Below are 13,724 nucleotides of genomic sequence, written 5' to 3'. Positions count from 1 at the left end.
AGTTAGCTGGTGTTCTGAAAATTCCCCATCCCCGCCACTGTTACACAACATAGTATATAAAAGAAAGTCTTGTTTGTGCACAGTAGCTTATCTCAGTGAACATTTTGTAATTTGCTAGGACTAGTGTAATCACTTTTTAAAAAGTTTATACAACTTTATTTGTCAGAATTGGTAGAATAGATCATTTCAATCAGCTTGAGGAGCCTGAAACTAAACAGCAGAGTGACATTTGACAGATTTTGCTTGCTAAAACTGGCAATACGTGTCAGTATATTACTGAGAGGACATCATTATCTGTTCAGCCCCTCTTCTATCTGCAGTTGTGTGACATGCCTAGGACAGAGAGTTTTCTAGAATATGGACTTAAAGTACTAAATTACAACTCTTCTTTTAGGTACACTATTCTAGGACAAGTTCATCCTTCTCTTAAGATCTTATACAAAATGCTAAAAATCTACTCCTTTAAAGGGAAGATAGTGAGGAAAAGAAGGAAAGAAGGAAGGATTGGGAAAGGTTGCAGTATTGTACAACATTGAGCTAAGCTATGAACATCGCTTTTTTCTTTGGCCTTCATTTCCTAGTTTGATTTGCATGGTTTTCTAACTTTTCTCTTTTTTAACCTTTACCAATTTTATCTTGTGGCGAAGCCCTTCCCAGAGCTATTATACAAACATGCTTCAATGTGGGTTGCTTTCTTTTACTCCTGGAGTATAGCTACTATCACCTGGGAACTCACTTTACTCATATTCATTTTCACATTCTCTCTCTGTCTCTCTCATTTTGGCTTCTGTTTTCTTAGCAGTTGATTTTGGTTATTATCATTCAGTTCCAATTCATAAGATATGTATATAGCACCTGAAATATGAAAGTCTCCCTATTTTCCCTCGTTAGATCTAGCATACTTTTATTCTAATTGTTTTTAGTGCCTATTGTATTATAAGTTGCTCTTTCACATTTCATTCATGCCAATTACCCCCCAAAAATCTTTAGGTTTATTGCACATGAACTCTTGGACTTTGAGGGAAAGCTTTTAAATTCTGTGCTTATTCAGTATTTCTTAGCGCATTAGGAGTTCCTTTTGTACCAAGTAAGGTAAGACTAGATTGTTTTTTCTTCAAATAGCAGTACAGGTGGGTTTCAGTTTAACATGTCCATGTATGTGTAAATGCACTTTAATCAATCGCACCTGGTATCATTTTCTGCGTTTAACCTATCCTTCCCCACTAGTCTCATCAAGTTTGCTAGATCCAGGTTTATTTACATTGAGTCTTCAGAATATATGTGCCTTTTTCCTTTTAACTTGACCCCTCATGTTCATGACCTGTTTCAGTTTCTTGATAATCATTTTGTTGAACTGTATGCTAATTGTTCAAAAAAGGATGATGGCATAAGCCATACTTCAGTCTTTTTGTAATATATATATATATATATCACATTATTATATATAATTATGTCACATATTATTGTATATAATATGTATGTGAAAAAACATGCACTCTTCACTTTTCTGAGACTAGCTTACTTTACCTACTATGATTTTTTCCCTAGGTCCATCCGTTTTCCTACAAATTATGTTATTTTGTTCTTTCTGGTGGATAAATACATTCCACTGTGTATTTGTGCAAACATATGCATACATACAACAAATTTTCTTGGTCCACTTATTGAATATAGGATATCTTGGCATTAACATGTATTTGGTTATGGTACATAGTGCTTCCATGGAAATTGAGTGTGCAGGATTTGCATCCTTTCAGGTATATGCCCAAGTCTGGTATCATTGGATCCCAAAATAGCTCTGTTTATAATTTTTTGAGGAATATTCAAACTGACTTCTATACCAGCTTTCCAAGTATCTGTAAGTTTGCTGGTGATAAAATCAGTTAGTGAAACTCTCAGCAAAATCAGTTTAAAAAACAACAATAACAACAAAACAGTGTTGGAGAATGAAACATGGGTCTTGGTAAGTTAGACTTGCTTTTAGGAAGAGTTATCAATCCATCATAAGATCTCTTTTACTCACAGTTCTTCCCACATGGGAATATGTCCTTTTAAAAGTAACAAAGAGTTTTCCATTCTACTACAGGGCTTTTTAGAGAAAGTGCCATTTAAACTACAACAAAACATAGATTACAAGATTTTTTCCCCTCATTTCCCACTGTACATACAATTGGCTTCTAATGTTTCTTACATAGGAAGAAAAATAAACAAGTTGACTTAAATTTAAGCACTCATTTATAATTTCAAAAGGTGGAATGAGATTTTTTTTGTATTGTTTGCTTCTTTTTCTTGGTTTCTTTTTTCATATAATTAATATAGTGGCTAATTATTTATATCAGACTTAATAAATGTATTGCATTTTCCATTATTTCCTATTGAGTTTACCAAAATATATTTAAATATCTGCATAGAAGAGCATCCTATTTTCTTTATCCCATGTTCTGACAAGTATAAAAAATGATATGTATGTCCATCCGTAATGCACATTGGAGCTCCCGCCTTCTAAACAGGCTGATGGAATCAGTATCTCAGCATACCTGCCTGTTCATGCTCTAGTCAAGGAAGTTCCTTCTCAAACCAGCTACAAACCAGGATGGACCCTATGGTTGTGTATCCAGATTTCAATCGTAATTCTTTCTCACTAGTTAATTGTGTGATCTTAGATGATTTGTTAGATTATGAGAGCCAGTGTTTCTTCTCCTAAAGGAGACATCTGAAAAGTAAGTGAGATAATCCATATGGAGCTCACTAGATTGTTTTCACATAAGAATGCTTAAAAACTGTTATTATTCATGATTACCCTGTTTGTTACTGTGGGTCTAGGTCACTTTGAATATTTTTGCAAGCATTTTTACATATATATTTTTGGCCATTGTGTATATATAGAAAAATATAGTTGACAACTTAAAGTGTGTACACATGTTAGTATTGGTAAAACTATCAAATTACCTTCAAATGGATTTACTAGATTTTATTCTTATTGATGGTTGTGTAGCAAAATGGCGCTAAAAGTGTAATACTTTTTTTTAATGTATGTGCTTTGTGGTAAGAGTCAGTACCTCCCAATAAATATTTTGTGTGTGAGTATTTATGTTGACTGTTTATCTCCTTTGTGCAGATTTTTCTATTTCAGGGGTTTTGTATACATTAAGTATGCTAAGTCAGCTGATTTGTGGATAATTTGATTCCATATTAGGAGAATATTTTAAAGTTCCTAAGTTTTATCTTTGTTTTGCATTATAGTCAAAGAATATTATTTCATTGACTCTGAAACTTGAGGAAAGTTGTATTCTTTTTATTTCTTGGCACATAATTTCTTAATGATAGGTCACAGACATTTTGAAACATACTCTCTCATAACTACAGATAAGAATATGAAGACTTAGAATAATGTATGCTTTTTTTAACCTCAGTAAATGACATGTAAGTTTTTGAATCCAGTATTGTATATGTTTATGTATTTGATGTTCTAACATGTATGGTATAGCTACATCAAAAATAAAGCTACAGGGGCTGGGGATATAGCCTAGTGGCAAGAGTGCCTGCCTCGGATACACGAGGACCTAGGTTCGATTCCCCAGCACCACATATACAGAAAACGGCCAGAAGCGGCGCTGTGGCTCAAGTGGCAGAGTGCTAGCCTTGAGCGGGAAGAAGCCAGGGACAGTACTCAGGCCCTGAGTCCAAGGCCCAGGACTGGCCAAAAAAAAAAACAAAAACAAAAACAAAAATAAAGCTACAAGAAAAATTTAAAACATGGTATTATGACATTCTTTAGAAGAGTAGAACAAAATTCTCTGTAGAAATTACTTAGGTCAAAAAAGAATGAGAAATTACTTGAGTCTTCATAATAAGGGAGTCGTATAAAAGTGGCATGAACTCTCCTAACCAGGTTGGCTCATCTGTGGATACATGGAGAATAAATGAGAGGATATCATTTGTGTAGAGAACCTTGGGATGGGGAGGACATGTGCATTTATGGGTAGACAACTAGACCAAGGTGGAAAGATGTCCAATTTGAAGAGGAATATGAAATGAGACTGAAGTGTTATATTTTATGTCTTCAATTGAACACAGTTACATAGATATAGTCCTTAAGGAATGCATACATTGAACAAAACTTTTCTTCATGGTGTTGTGGTAGTACACTTAATAAAAGGATTGTGGTTTGAAGGCAAAAGTTACCCATAGAATAAAAAGTGCATAGTGAGGGCGTACCTACAGTCTCAATTATACTCAGGAGGTGGAGGTATGAGAACTGTGATGGAAGACTGGCCAGAGGAAAAGGATAAAACCTAATCTGAAACACAAAATTTACTCAAGTAGTTAGAGTGCTTCTCGTAGCAAACATGAGACCTTCAGTTGAAACCCCAGTACTGCCACCCTCACTCCTCCCCAAAAAAACACCTTTCTAATAGAATAGTTTTCTTGTAAAACTTTATACCAAAATATTTTATGGTGAATAGCTCTGGAGTATAGACATAAGCCTAATATAGAGGAAAATTAGCATGTGGGCTTTATGTGTACATGAGTATTTGATGTGTAAGCCTAGCATTTTATAGTCACATACTGTCCAGATTTTGCTCATATATAGAAATGCATTAATACTTACCTTCCAAAATACTTATTCTGAGATGCTTGTTTTTCTAAGGAAAAACAAATATGAAGATAATGATAACAGTATGTAATAATTATCACCACAATAATAAAATTCATATACTATTAAAGCACCCAAGAATTCATTTTGCATTTCAGGGTTTTCTATTTCATGCTTACTTATAGACTGTTTGGTTAAAAATTAATTGTAGTAACATAACTATGCTTTTAAGATATGTTAGGTAACTATATCAACTCTAAACCTCAGATTCAGAAACTGATGCCAGAAAGGTTGGCAAGTCAGAACTTAGTATGTCCCTTTGTTGCCTGTATATAGACTTTGAACAGGGTTTGGTAAATTTTGCAATATTGGTAATGTCATAAGCTAAATGTACTATTTTATCACTTCTATGTTGAGGTCGAAAATATCAATACATAAAATGATGTGATAAGGAACAGCCTATGCGATTACATATTCAGAAAGTTCTTCATAATTAAAACATGGAACATTCTTAAATATGCTACCTTATTTGTAGTATGCTAAAAGGAAGACATTCGAATGTAAGCATTAAAATTCTAATACTAAAGGATTTTAAGGATTATAACCAGCCAGAATTATCATTCTTGTTATATTTTATAGGCCATTAAGTTGGAGTATTCGAGGTTGGTGAAGTTGGCCCAGGAAGACACCCCACCAGAGACCGATTATCGTTTACATCATGTAGTAGTGTATTTTATCCAGAACCAGGCTCCAAAGAAAATCATTGAGAAAACGCTACTAGAACAATTTGGAGACAGAAATTTGAGTTTCGATGAAAGGTAATGTGATAGGTAAACTATCTAATTCATATGTTCCATTTGTCCTTTTTCACAGTCCCAAACAAAATATGTACTAGGTTTTAATACAAAGTTTTAATAAAGGTAACATTGCATTTCATATTAATTTGAGTAAATGTTTTGTCATTACTCTGAAGTCTAGAACTATGAGCTCTTAAAGTATAAACTGAAAATAACTTTGATGATATTAGTATATCTTAATTGTAAGTCAAAAGGGCACATTCATGAATTTAGAGAAAAATATGATTTTCCAACCTTTAATTCAGGTAATTTAAGTCAGTAAATTGTGTTGTAAGGGTTTACCTGTGGCTGTAGGATACTTAGCAATGTCACTCACCTCTACCTAATAGATACCAATAATATCCCAAATGTGATAATCCTACAACATGTCAAGATTTATATTCCAAATAAAACACCAGAGAGAAAAATATACTGAAGAATCGCTGGAAGAAAAATTTCTATTCAGTTTTGAAAATAAAATAATTAAGCTTGGTTTGACATTAGGAGAAATTAGAATGGTTAAATTAATCTGGGTGACCAGATATTATTTTCTTCTTAAAATTTCCACCCCTGTTGTCACTGTATTTGATTTTGGTACCCTGTGAATTGTATATACATTTATCTAAAATAGGGAGGGAAGGGGAACAACAGAATGGTGAGACAAAAGCCAAAGGGTAAACCAGTGCTACAGTGATATTCACAAGACAGTAAGTGAGAAATGAACTTTACAACTTGGGGAGTGAGTATATGAAGGAGAAGTAAAGTGGGAGAAAAACGAGGGAGGAGGTAAGAGTGTTGGACAAGAAGTATACTCATTATCTTATGTATGTAAATGTAGCCCCTCTGTACATCACCTTGACAATAAAATTAAATTTAAAAAAATAAAATGAAAGTTAAATTTTAGCTGGGCACTAGTGGCTCATGCCTCTAATCCTGGCTACTCAGGAGGTTGAGAGCTGAGGATCATAGTTCAAAGCCAGCGTTGGCAGGAAAGTCTATGAGCTTCATCTCCAATTAACCAATGAAAACTGGAAGTGTAGCTGTAGCTTAGAGTGATAGAGCCTTCAGTAAAAACACTCAGGGATAGCGCCCACACCTGAGTTCAAGCTCCACAACTGACAATACATAAAGAAAAACTGAATCCATTATTTTAAAGTTTGTTTAATAAGAGTCATTAAACTCCAATTTAACCTGCATCTTAAGTTTCAAAATCTTTTGAAGAGTTATTTTAGTAACAGGAGCAATTATCCTGTTTTGGAATTCATTCTAATTTATTATTTTAATCTGAGATAAATGATTATCTTTCTTGATTATCTTTTATAAATGCTTCAGTTAAAAATTGTAATGGAGGAAAACATAAGGGTAACACGAATTGGGATCATTTGATGCCTCACTGTGTGTCTCTTGTGAAATTTAGAATTAAATGAAATCATACAAGTACTTGTTTTTGAAAAATATGTGGTAGACAGTTGGGAGCTCAATGCATGCTGGCTCTGACTAGTCATAGCATTGATATCGCTTATTTTAATACATGTCACTACAGAGGACTCAGCAGTACAATTGAAAAGGACTCTTACTCTATGATTCTAATCATAACATTCATCAAAATTTCTATTTTCACCTGACATGATAGGGTTTTTTGATAGGATATTTTGAGCTCTTTAATATTTAAAAATAAATTCATTTCAAGGGAAAAGAAGATACACTGTCTCTTCAGCTTGTTTAATAGAGATGTTGTTAAAAAACACGGTTAGTATTTCTCTATGTAAAACTGTGTTAATAAGAGCTTAGAGTTTAAAAGGCATATGTTACTACAACATAATAACTTGGAATTCGAATGACTATTTTACATCCTTTGTTATTCCCAACGTTTTTGTTTCATATAAATCACATTTGCCACTTAAGGTTAGTTGAGAGTTATCTCCCAAGTATTATTCAGATATGGTGGATTTCATTTTTATGTGTGCTTAGTAGCTTAGTTTTGCATAACATTTTGCATTTTTAGAGAATTTTAATTTAGAAATATATTTCTTTTATTCAAAGGTGTCATAACATAATGAAAGTCGCTCAAGCTAAACTTGAAATGATAAAACCGGAAGAAGTAAATGTGGAGGAATATGAGGTGATACACTTTTGAAAAACTTGACTCTCAGTTAAGATATTCTGCAGCTCACTGATACTCCTTTCATTTCATTATAACTGAGCTTGAATGCTCCATGGGTGATATAAAAATTCAATGTCTAAATCATGACCAAGATATTAATATTTTCGTAAATGATTTGGGGGCTAATTTGGCATAATGTCATGCATGCTAAAAAGTTCAAAGCCCAAAGGGGTTTTGTGTTTTTTCCATTTTTATATACTTTTAAAAACTGAACTTTTCTAATTGAATAGTATAACTTGTTAAAATTTTGAAATTGATATCATATGGTAGCAACTAATATTTATCAAGAGCCTACTATATATACAAAACATTCTTCTAAGCCTTTTGCATGTATTAACTGGATTTAATCCAGAGAGTAATGATGAACATGTGTCAGAGATGGGAAGCAAATCATTAACGATAAGAATGTTTTTCATTATGAATTCTGGGAAATAAAATAAAACTGGATTTCTTCTTCACTTTATATACCAGATCCATTTCATTGTGAAAGACTTCTGCCTAAAGCTGTCTAGAAGTCAGGCTTTATTTACTATAAAGGAAATATATTGACCAGAGAGCTTTGATATGTACATATGGAGTGGAGCTAAGGATATAAAGGATATGGTTCTGCATGTATATGAGGAGCGAATCTTTTAGCAAATAATTGCCCTAAATCATAGTGTCTTTCACGGGGGTTTGATCTTATATGTTTCTTCTCCCTCAAGATTTACATACCTGGGACTTGATTTTTACTATGATATAGTTCTGCAATCTTGGTTGCTTCAAAAGATTGAACTCTACCTGTAGTTTGTTTTGTTTTGTATTTTGAGAGCCCATGTTGTTTCTAACTGCAGTTCCACTAAAACACATGAGTATTTAAGTAACATGATTTGGAGTTCTTCATATTCCTTATCTCCTTGCCATGTTCTAAATTCAAGAGTTAGTAAACTTTGGCCTATGTACTAGGATGTAACTCACTGCCTTCTTTTGTAACAAAGTTTATTAGAATGTAGCGATTGGTCTACCTGCTATCTTTGACTACTCACAAAAACTTAGTTGGCTAGGATTGCAGGATCTATATAGCCAAAAAATGTTTCTCTCATCATGTTACAGGAAAACTTTACTGACTTAGAACTTCTAAGCCAATTCTAATGATATCTGGGGGTAGTGGTTTAAATTTGCGTTTTCTTTATCAAAGCTACTGGTTGAGGAAATTTTACCTTTGTTATTAAAGATGTAATAACATCAAAATTGTGCCTTGAAAAATTAAAATTGAGACTATTAAAATTATAAAGTAAAATAGCCTATAAGCAAGATCATAGTTGGCTAATCACCTATTGTTTCATGTTGATTATAAAAGCTTTACCATTTCAAATTTTGTTCTATTAATTATTTTGGATTTTAACTTTATATCATATTTTAGTTTAATTTGTTAAGCAAGTCAATAAAGTCCTAATTTTGTTGACTTGTCACCCTGTCACCATCTCTTAAATAGTCGGCTACATTTAATGATGCCATACATTCAACAAAAATAAATGCAGAGTAATATTTACTTTCAGTTACTTTAATTTGGTATTAAGCATTTGAAATTTGATGCAGTTGAAGTAATAAACTTCTTTCAATGTGATGGAGATAAATTTTCAGCAGTACTCTAACATCTAAAAGTATTTAAAAGACAACATGATACTCTAAAAGTTTTCATTTCTAGAGAATGAAAATTTTTGGATTTTTGAATTAGGGTTGATCAACTATTTCCTTGTTTTTGTCTTTTTTTCCTTTGAACAAATATTTCAAAATCTGAAAAACTAAAATCTGAAATACTCCTGATCCCAAGCATTTTCGATAAAAGTAATCTATAAAATTGCTGTATGTGTGTAATATAAATTTATATTCAAGACAGTACAAGAAAAATGACTTCTTGACTTCACATTTTTATTTTCTTTGCATCTTTAACTTCTCAGTGTTTGATATTTTTCTATTGTTATATTAAAAAGTGGTCTGTGTCAGAAAACTAAGTATGAGTTTAATTTTGAGTTTTTCATTTCTCTTATATTGGATAATCATAACTGAGTTACTTTGTGAATAATTTCATTGTATTTTTAATGTTTTCTTTTGCCTACAGGAGTGGCATCAAGATTATAAGAAATTCAGGGAAACCACTATGTATCTCATAATTGGATTAGAAAATTTTCAAAGAGAAAGGTAAAGCTCAGTGGACGATTTTTTTTTTAAAGTACTAAACAGTTGTATTGGTAACAAACAGTACAAGAAATGTATCCAATGCCTAACATATGAAACTGTAATCTCTCTGTAAATCAGTTTGATAATAACAATTTGAAAAACAAAACAACAACAAAAAATACGTTTATTTCCAGGCTCACATCTATTCTTTTAAACTTACTGGAACATCAGGACATTTTAGGCTTAAACTGTATTAATATAATGTAGACTTAGACTTTTAGGGTAACTACACTTTTGTGGTTGTTGTTTTTATCCCAGTATCTTTCCTAGTTTAGAAGAACGTTTTCTTTATTGTTTATCCCATTTCCTATGGATTTTCGTCCTGTGTCTTACTTGTTTCTCAAGGACAAAAGTGGGTTCTGTACATGGAAAAATATCACACTAACAAGTGTCTTCATGAACCAAACAATATTGTGATTATAATACACAGAACCCTAATCTTTGTTTCACGAAAAAATGTTGTGTTCTTAAACAAGTACGTAGCAGGCTTTCACACCAGCCTAAACTTTGAGCACAACTAGAAAATAAGAGAAAACTAAGTAACAAAAGAACATATAATGGTCTTTTTCAGCAAAGACCTTCTTTCTGGTTTTTATTTTCTAGCTGCTGTTTCAGTTTAATTTAAGGCATAACTTAAGATGTTACTATTGCTCAAAAGATGCCTTGGTGCATCCATTGTAAATGTTATTTCAAATTTAAGAATATATACAATGTGCTTTATAAGATTTGAGTGTGTCTACAGAAATGAAATTCTAACATTGTCTTTAAATTTTTAAGTTATATAGATTCCTTGCTGTTCCTTATCTGTGCTTACCAGAATAACAAAGAGCTCTTGTCCAAGGGCCCATACAGAGGACATGATGAAGAATTGTTATCTCATTATAGAAGAGAATGTTTACTAGTAAGTACGGTTCATTGTGTATTGTGTGTGTTTGTTTGGTTTCTTTCTTATATTGGGCAAGTTTTCCAGACACGTGTGCAAGTGAGTGACTCTATAAGTTCTAACAGAGTGTCAGAGTGATGTTTGTGCCCTGGCTCTGTTCTCTTAGGGGGTCAAAATTCTTTAATTCTCCTGTATGGATCCTTCAGGTTGATAAACCAGAAATACCTTTGAAATGAGAGCCGATTATTCTCATTATATATTTAGATTTCATCATCACGTGACCACTCCTTTCTTGGTAGGCAAGAAAGTACTGAATAGTTCATGAAGAAATATTTCAGAAAACAGTTTCTAAGACTTTATGAATTGTGGCTTACTCAGCATACATAATGTCTAAGGATTCTTTGTGATATAGTTTATCTATCTTGCACCTGGTGATGATGGTTCTTGACTCAATTTTTTTCACTTTGTACTACTACTGTTACAGATTTCAAAAGTTATGTTTAGGAAAATTTTATACCAGTTCAATAACTGGATATGAGTACTTTGTTGATGATCCTTGAGTGAGCTAAACTTCATAGAATCACATAGAATCTTTAAAAAATTTGTATTACATTTTCCTCTTAGCTACCTATTAACTTTGCTCTGTCCCATATTGTGAGTTCTCAAGTTGTAGTTTTTTCCTATTAAAACACATACAAAAAATCTGTTGAATGAGTGCTTATCTTTTGAACCTACACAAATTGATTATATGCCTGAAGAGTAATTTTAAAACATCAGGTGATTCTGGTGGTGAAATTTTTTTGAGAAAGAAATTCAGGCCACTCAATTTTAATGTGTAATGTCTTCATCATTTTTGATGGTTATGATTTTACTATTTTTGCTTCTGGTTTTGTTGCTGTTTTATGAATATTGTTTACTTACCAGGGTTTTTTTTTTGGTGTTAGAATAGTCAGTGCTTTTTGTACTGCTATTTGTTCTGTTGCTGGTAGTGAACAAATTCACTTTGTTGTCTTTAGCATTAACATGCACAGGTATTTTTATTTGATTACAAAAGGAAGTAAAACTATCATTTTCATTTAAAAATAACATTTGGTCATTTCTTTTGTATTAAGAAATTAAATGAGCAAGCTGCAGAACTATTTGAATCTGGAGAGGACCGAGAAGTAAACAATGGCTTGATTATCATGAATGAATTTATTGTTCCATTTTTACCCCTGTTATTGGTGGATGAAATGGAAGAGAAAGATATACTTGCTGTGGAAGATATGAGGAATCGATGGTGTTCCTACTTAGGACAAGAAATGGAAGGTAAGTTTAAATAAAGCTACTGGGTGTCTGAGTTATGAGGATGAAAGTACTTAGGCTATAGTTCTTTGATTACTGCCACTTTTATATTCCATAATGTTTTTATACATTGCTGTTGCCATCTATTCTCAATCTCATTCAAAATGAGGCAGATTAATGGATCACTTTACAGATAATCACTTGATAAGTGATCTGTTAACATGCATCTAATTTTATGTGTGTATGTTTCAGAACTGGGCCTTGAACTTAGGGCCTGAGCACTGTTCCTTAGCTTTTCACTCCGGGATGGAGCTCTGCCACTTCATCCACACCTCTACTTCTGGCAATTTGGCGGTTAATTGGAGATAAGAGTCTTGTGGACTTTGATGCCCAGGGAGCCTTTGAGTATTGATCCTTAGATCACACTCTCCTGAGTAGCTAGGATTACAAGTGTGAGCCACCACCAGTGCCTGATTCATCTAATTATTTTTATTTGCAGCAAATCTCCAAGAAAAGCTGACAGATTTTCTTCCAAAACTGCTTGACTGTTCTTCGGAGATTAAAGGTTTCCATGAGCCCCCGAAGTTACCTCCATATTCCACACATGAACTCTGTGAGCGATTTGCCCGAATCATGTTGTCACTCAGTCGAACGCCTGCTGATGGAAGATAAACATCACACTCTTTCCCTAAACACACTGTATAAACTTTTTTTTTAGTTCTTAACCCTTGCCTTGCTGTCACAGGGTTTGCTTGTTGCTGCTATAGTTTTTAACTTTTTTATTTTAATAACTGCAAAAGACAAAATGTCTATACAGACTTTAGCCAGACTATACACAATAAAGCTGAGAATTGCATGGCACTCAGACTTTGTTTTAACAGACATGATGAACAATGGCAACCCAATTGCTTTTATTATGGTAAAACTGCTTTTGCCACCCTTCTATTACAGTATTACTTCGCTTTCATCTTTTATCAACAGCTTTCCATACAGTCTGGATATTTCCATGACTAAGCCATTTAAGTGTTCAACACTGTGTATGATACATAATTATTTGATAGCTTGTAAATGAAATGAAAGAATAAAGTTTTATTTATGACTACCTATGTGTTTGTAAGCAGGTATATTATGAACTTGGGATTGGTATTAGGTCATAAATGGATTATGCTATCTTCTTATTTTGCTGTATTGGTAGGATATTGGCAACTAACTTTGACACATAAATATTTTAGCTATATTTTTAAGCAAGTTGAATTTAACATGGAGTCTAAACCCTAGTTTGATTGATTCAAGTTTTCACTGAAAGTAGCACTGATTTATAAGTCAAGCTACCGAGAAGTTTTTAGTCTTTTCTTAGATTGACCTATTATGTTTTTACAACTAATATATTAAAGTGATTACTTCAAAAGAAACATGACAGAAGTACTTGAATAAGGGCTATTTGTAAAACTTAAAAAGAAATATGTGTGTATATATGCACATGTACATATAGATGTACAACAAACATGTATATTCTTCATAATGGAGTACAATATTAGCATTATATAATTATATTTTTGTAATTGTATACCACTTTGAAAATATTTGCTACTAATCAATTCTGTGAAATGAAATTGATATTATTTAACTACTAGAAGCTAGTATCTTCATTTGTTTAAATTAATGTTTTTCAAAAAAGAAAAAACTATAGAATATCCTGTAGATGAAACCATTTTATGATTAATGAAATATTGTGAATGA

At 32.6% G+C, this 13,724-nt stretch overlaps 1 protein-coding gene across 6 annotated transcripts in view; it reads left to right on the top strand.

Annotated features, from left to right (window-relative positions):
• Usp25 (ubiquitin specific peptidase 25) overlaps nt 1–13,086 on the top strand; it is a 111,278-nt gene extending 98,192 nt beyond the window's left edge. For all 6 annotated transcript variants that reach the window (XM_048346401.1, XM_048346400.1, XM_048346402.1 and 3 more), the window contains 6 exons: nt 5,237–5,415; nt 7,477–7,555; nt 9,699–9,778; nt 10,595–10,718; nt 11,813–12,008; nt 12,484–13,086. In XM_048346401.1, the coding sequence (XP_048202358.1) occupies nt 5,237–5,415; nt 7,477–7,555; nt 9,699–9,778; nt 10,595–10,718; nt 11,813–12,008; nt 12,484–12,656 (831 nt within the window). In that variant the 3' untranslated portion in view covers nt 12,657–13,086. The remainder of the gene's footprint in view (nt 1–5,236; nt 5,416–7,476; nt 7,556–9,698; nt 9,779–10,594; nt 10,719–11,812; nt 12,009–12,483) is intronic.
• Nucleotides 13,087–13,724: the final 638 nt, after the last annotated feature.

This window comes from Perognathus longimembris, chromosome 5 (assembly GCF_023159225.1).
Source record: "Perognathus longimembris pacificus isolate PPM17 chromosome 5, ASM2315922v1, whole genome shotgun sequence".
Taxonomy (NCBI): Eukaryota; Metazoa; Chordata; class Mammalia; order Rodentia; family Heteromyidae; genus Perognathus; species Perognathus longimembris.
This window is presented reverse-complemented; position numbering and strand designations above follow the sequence as displayed.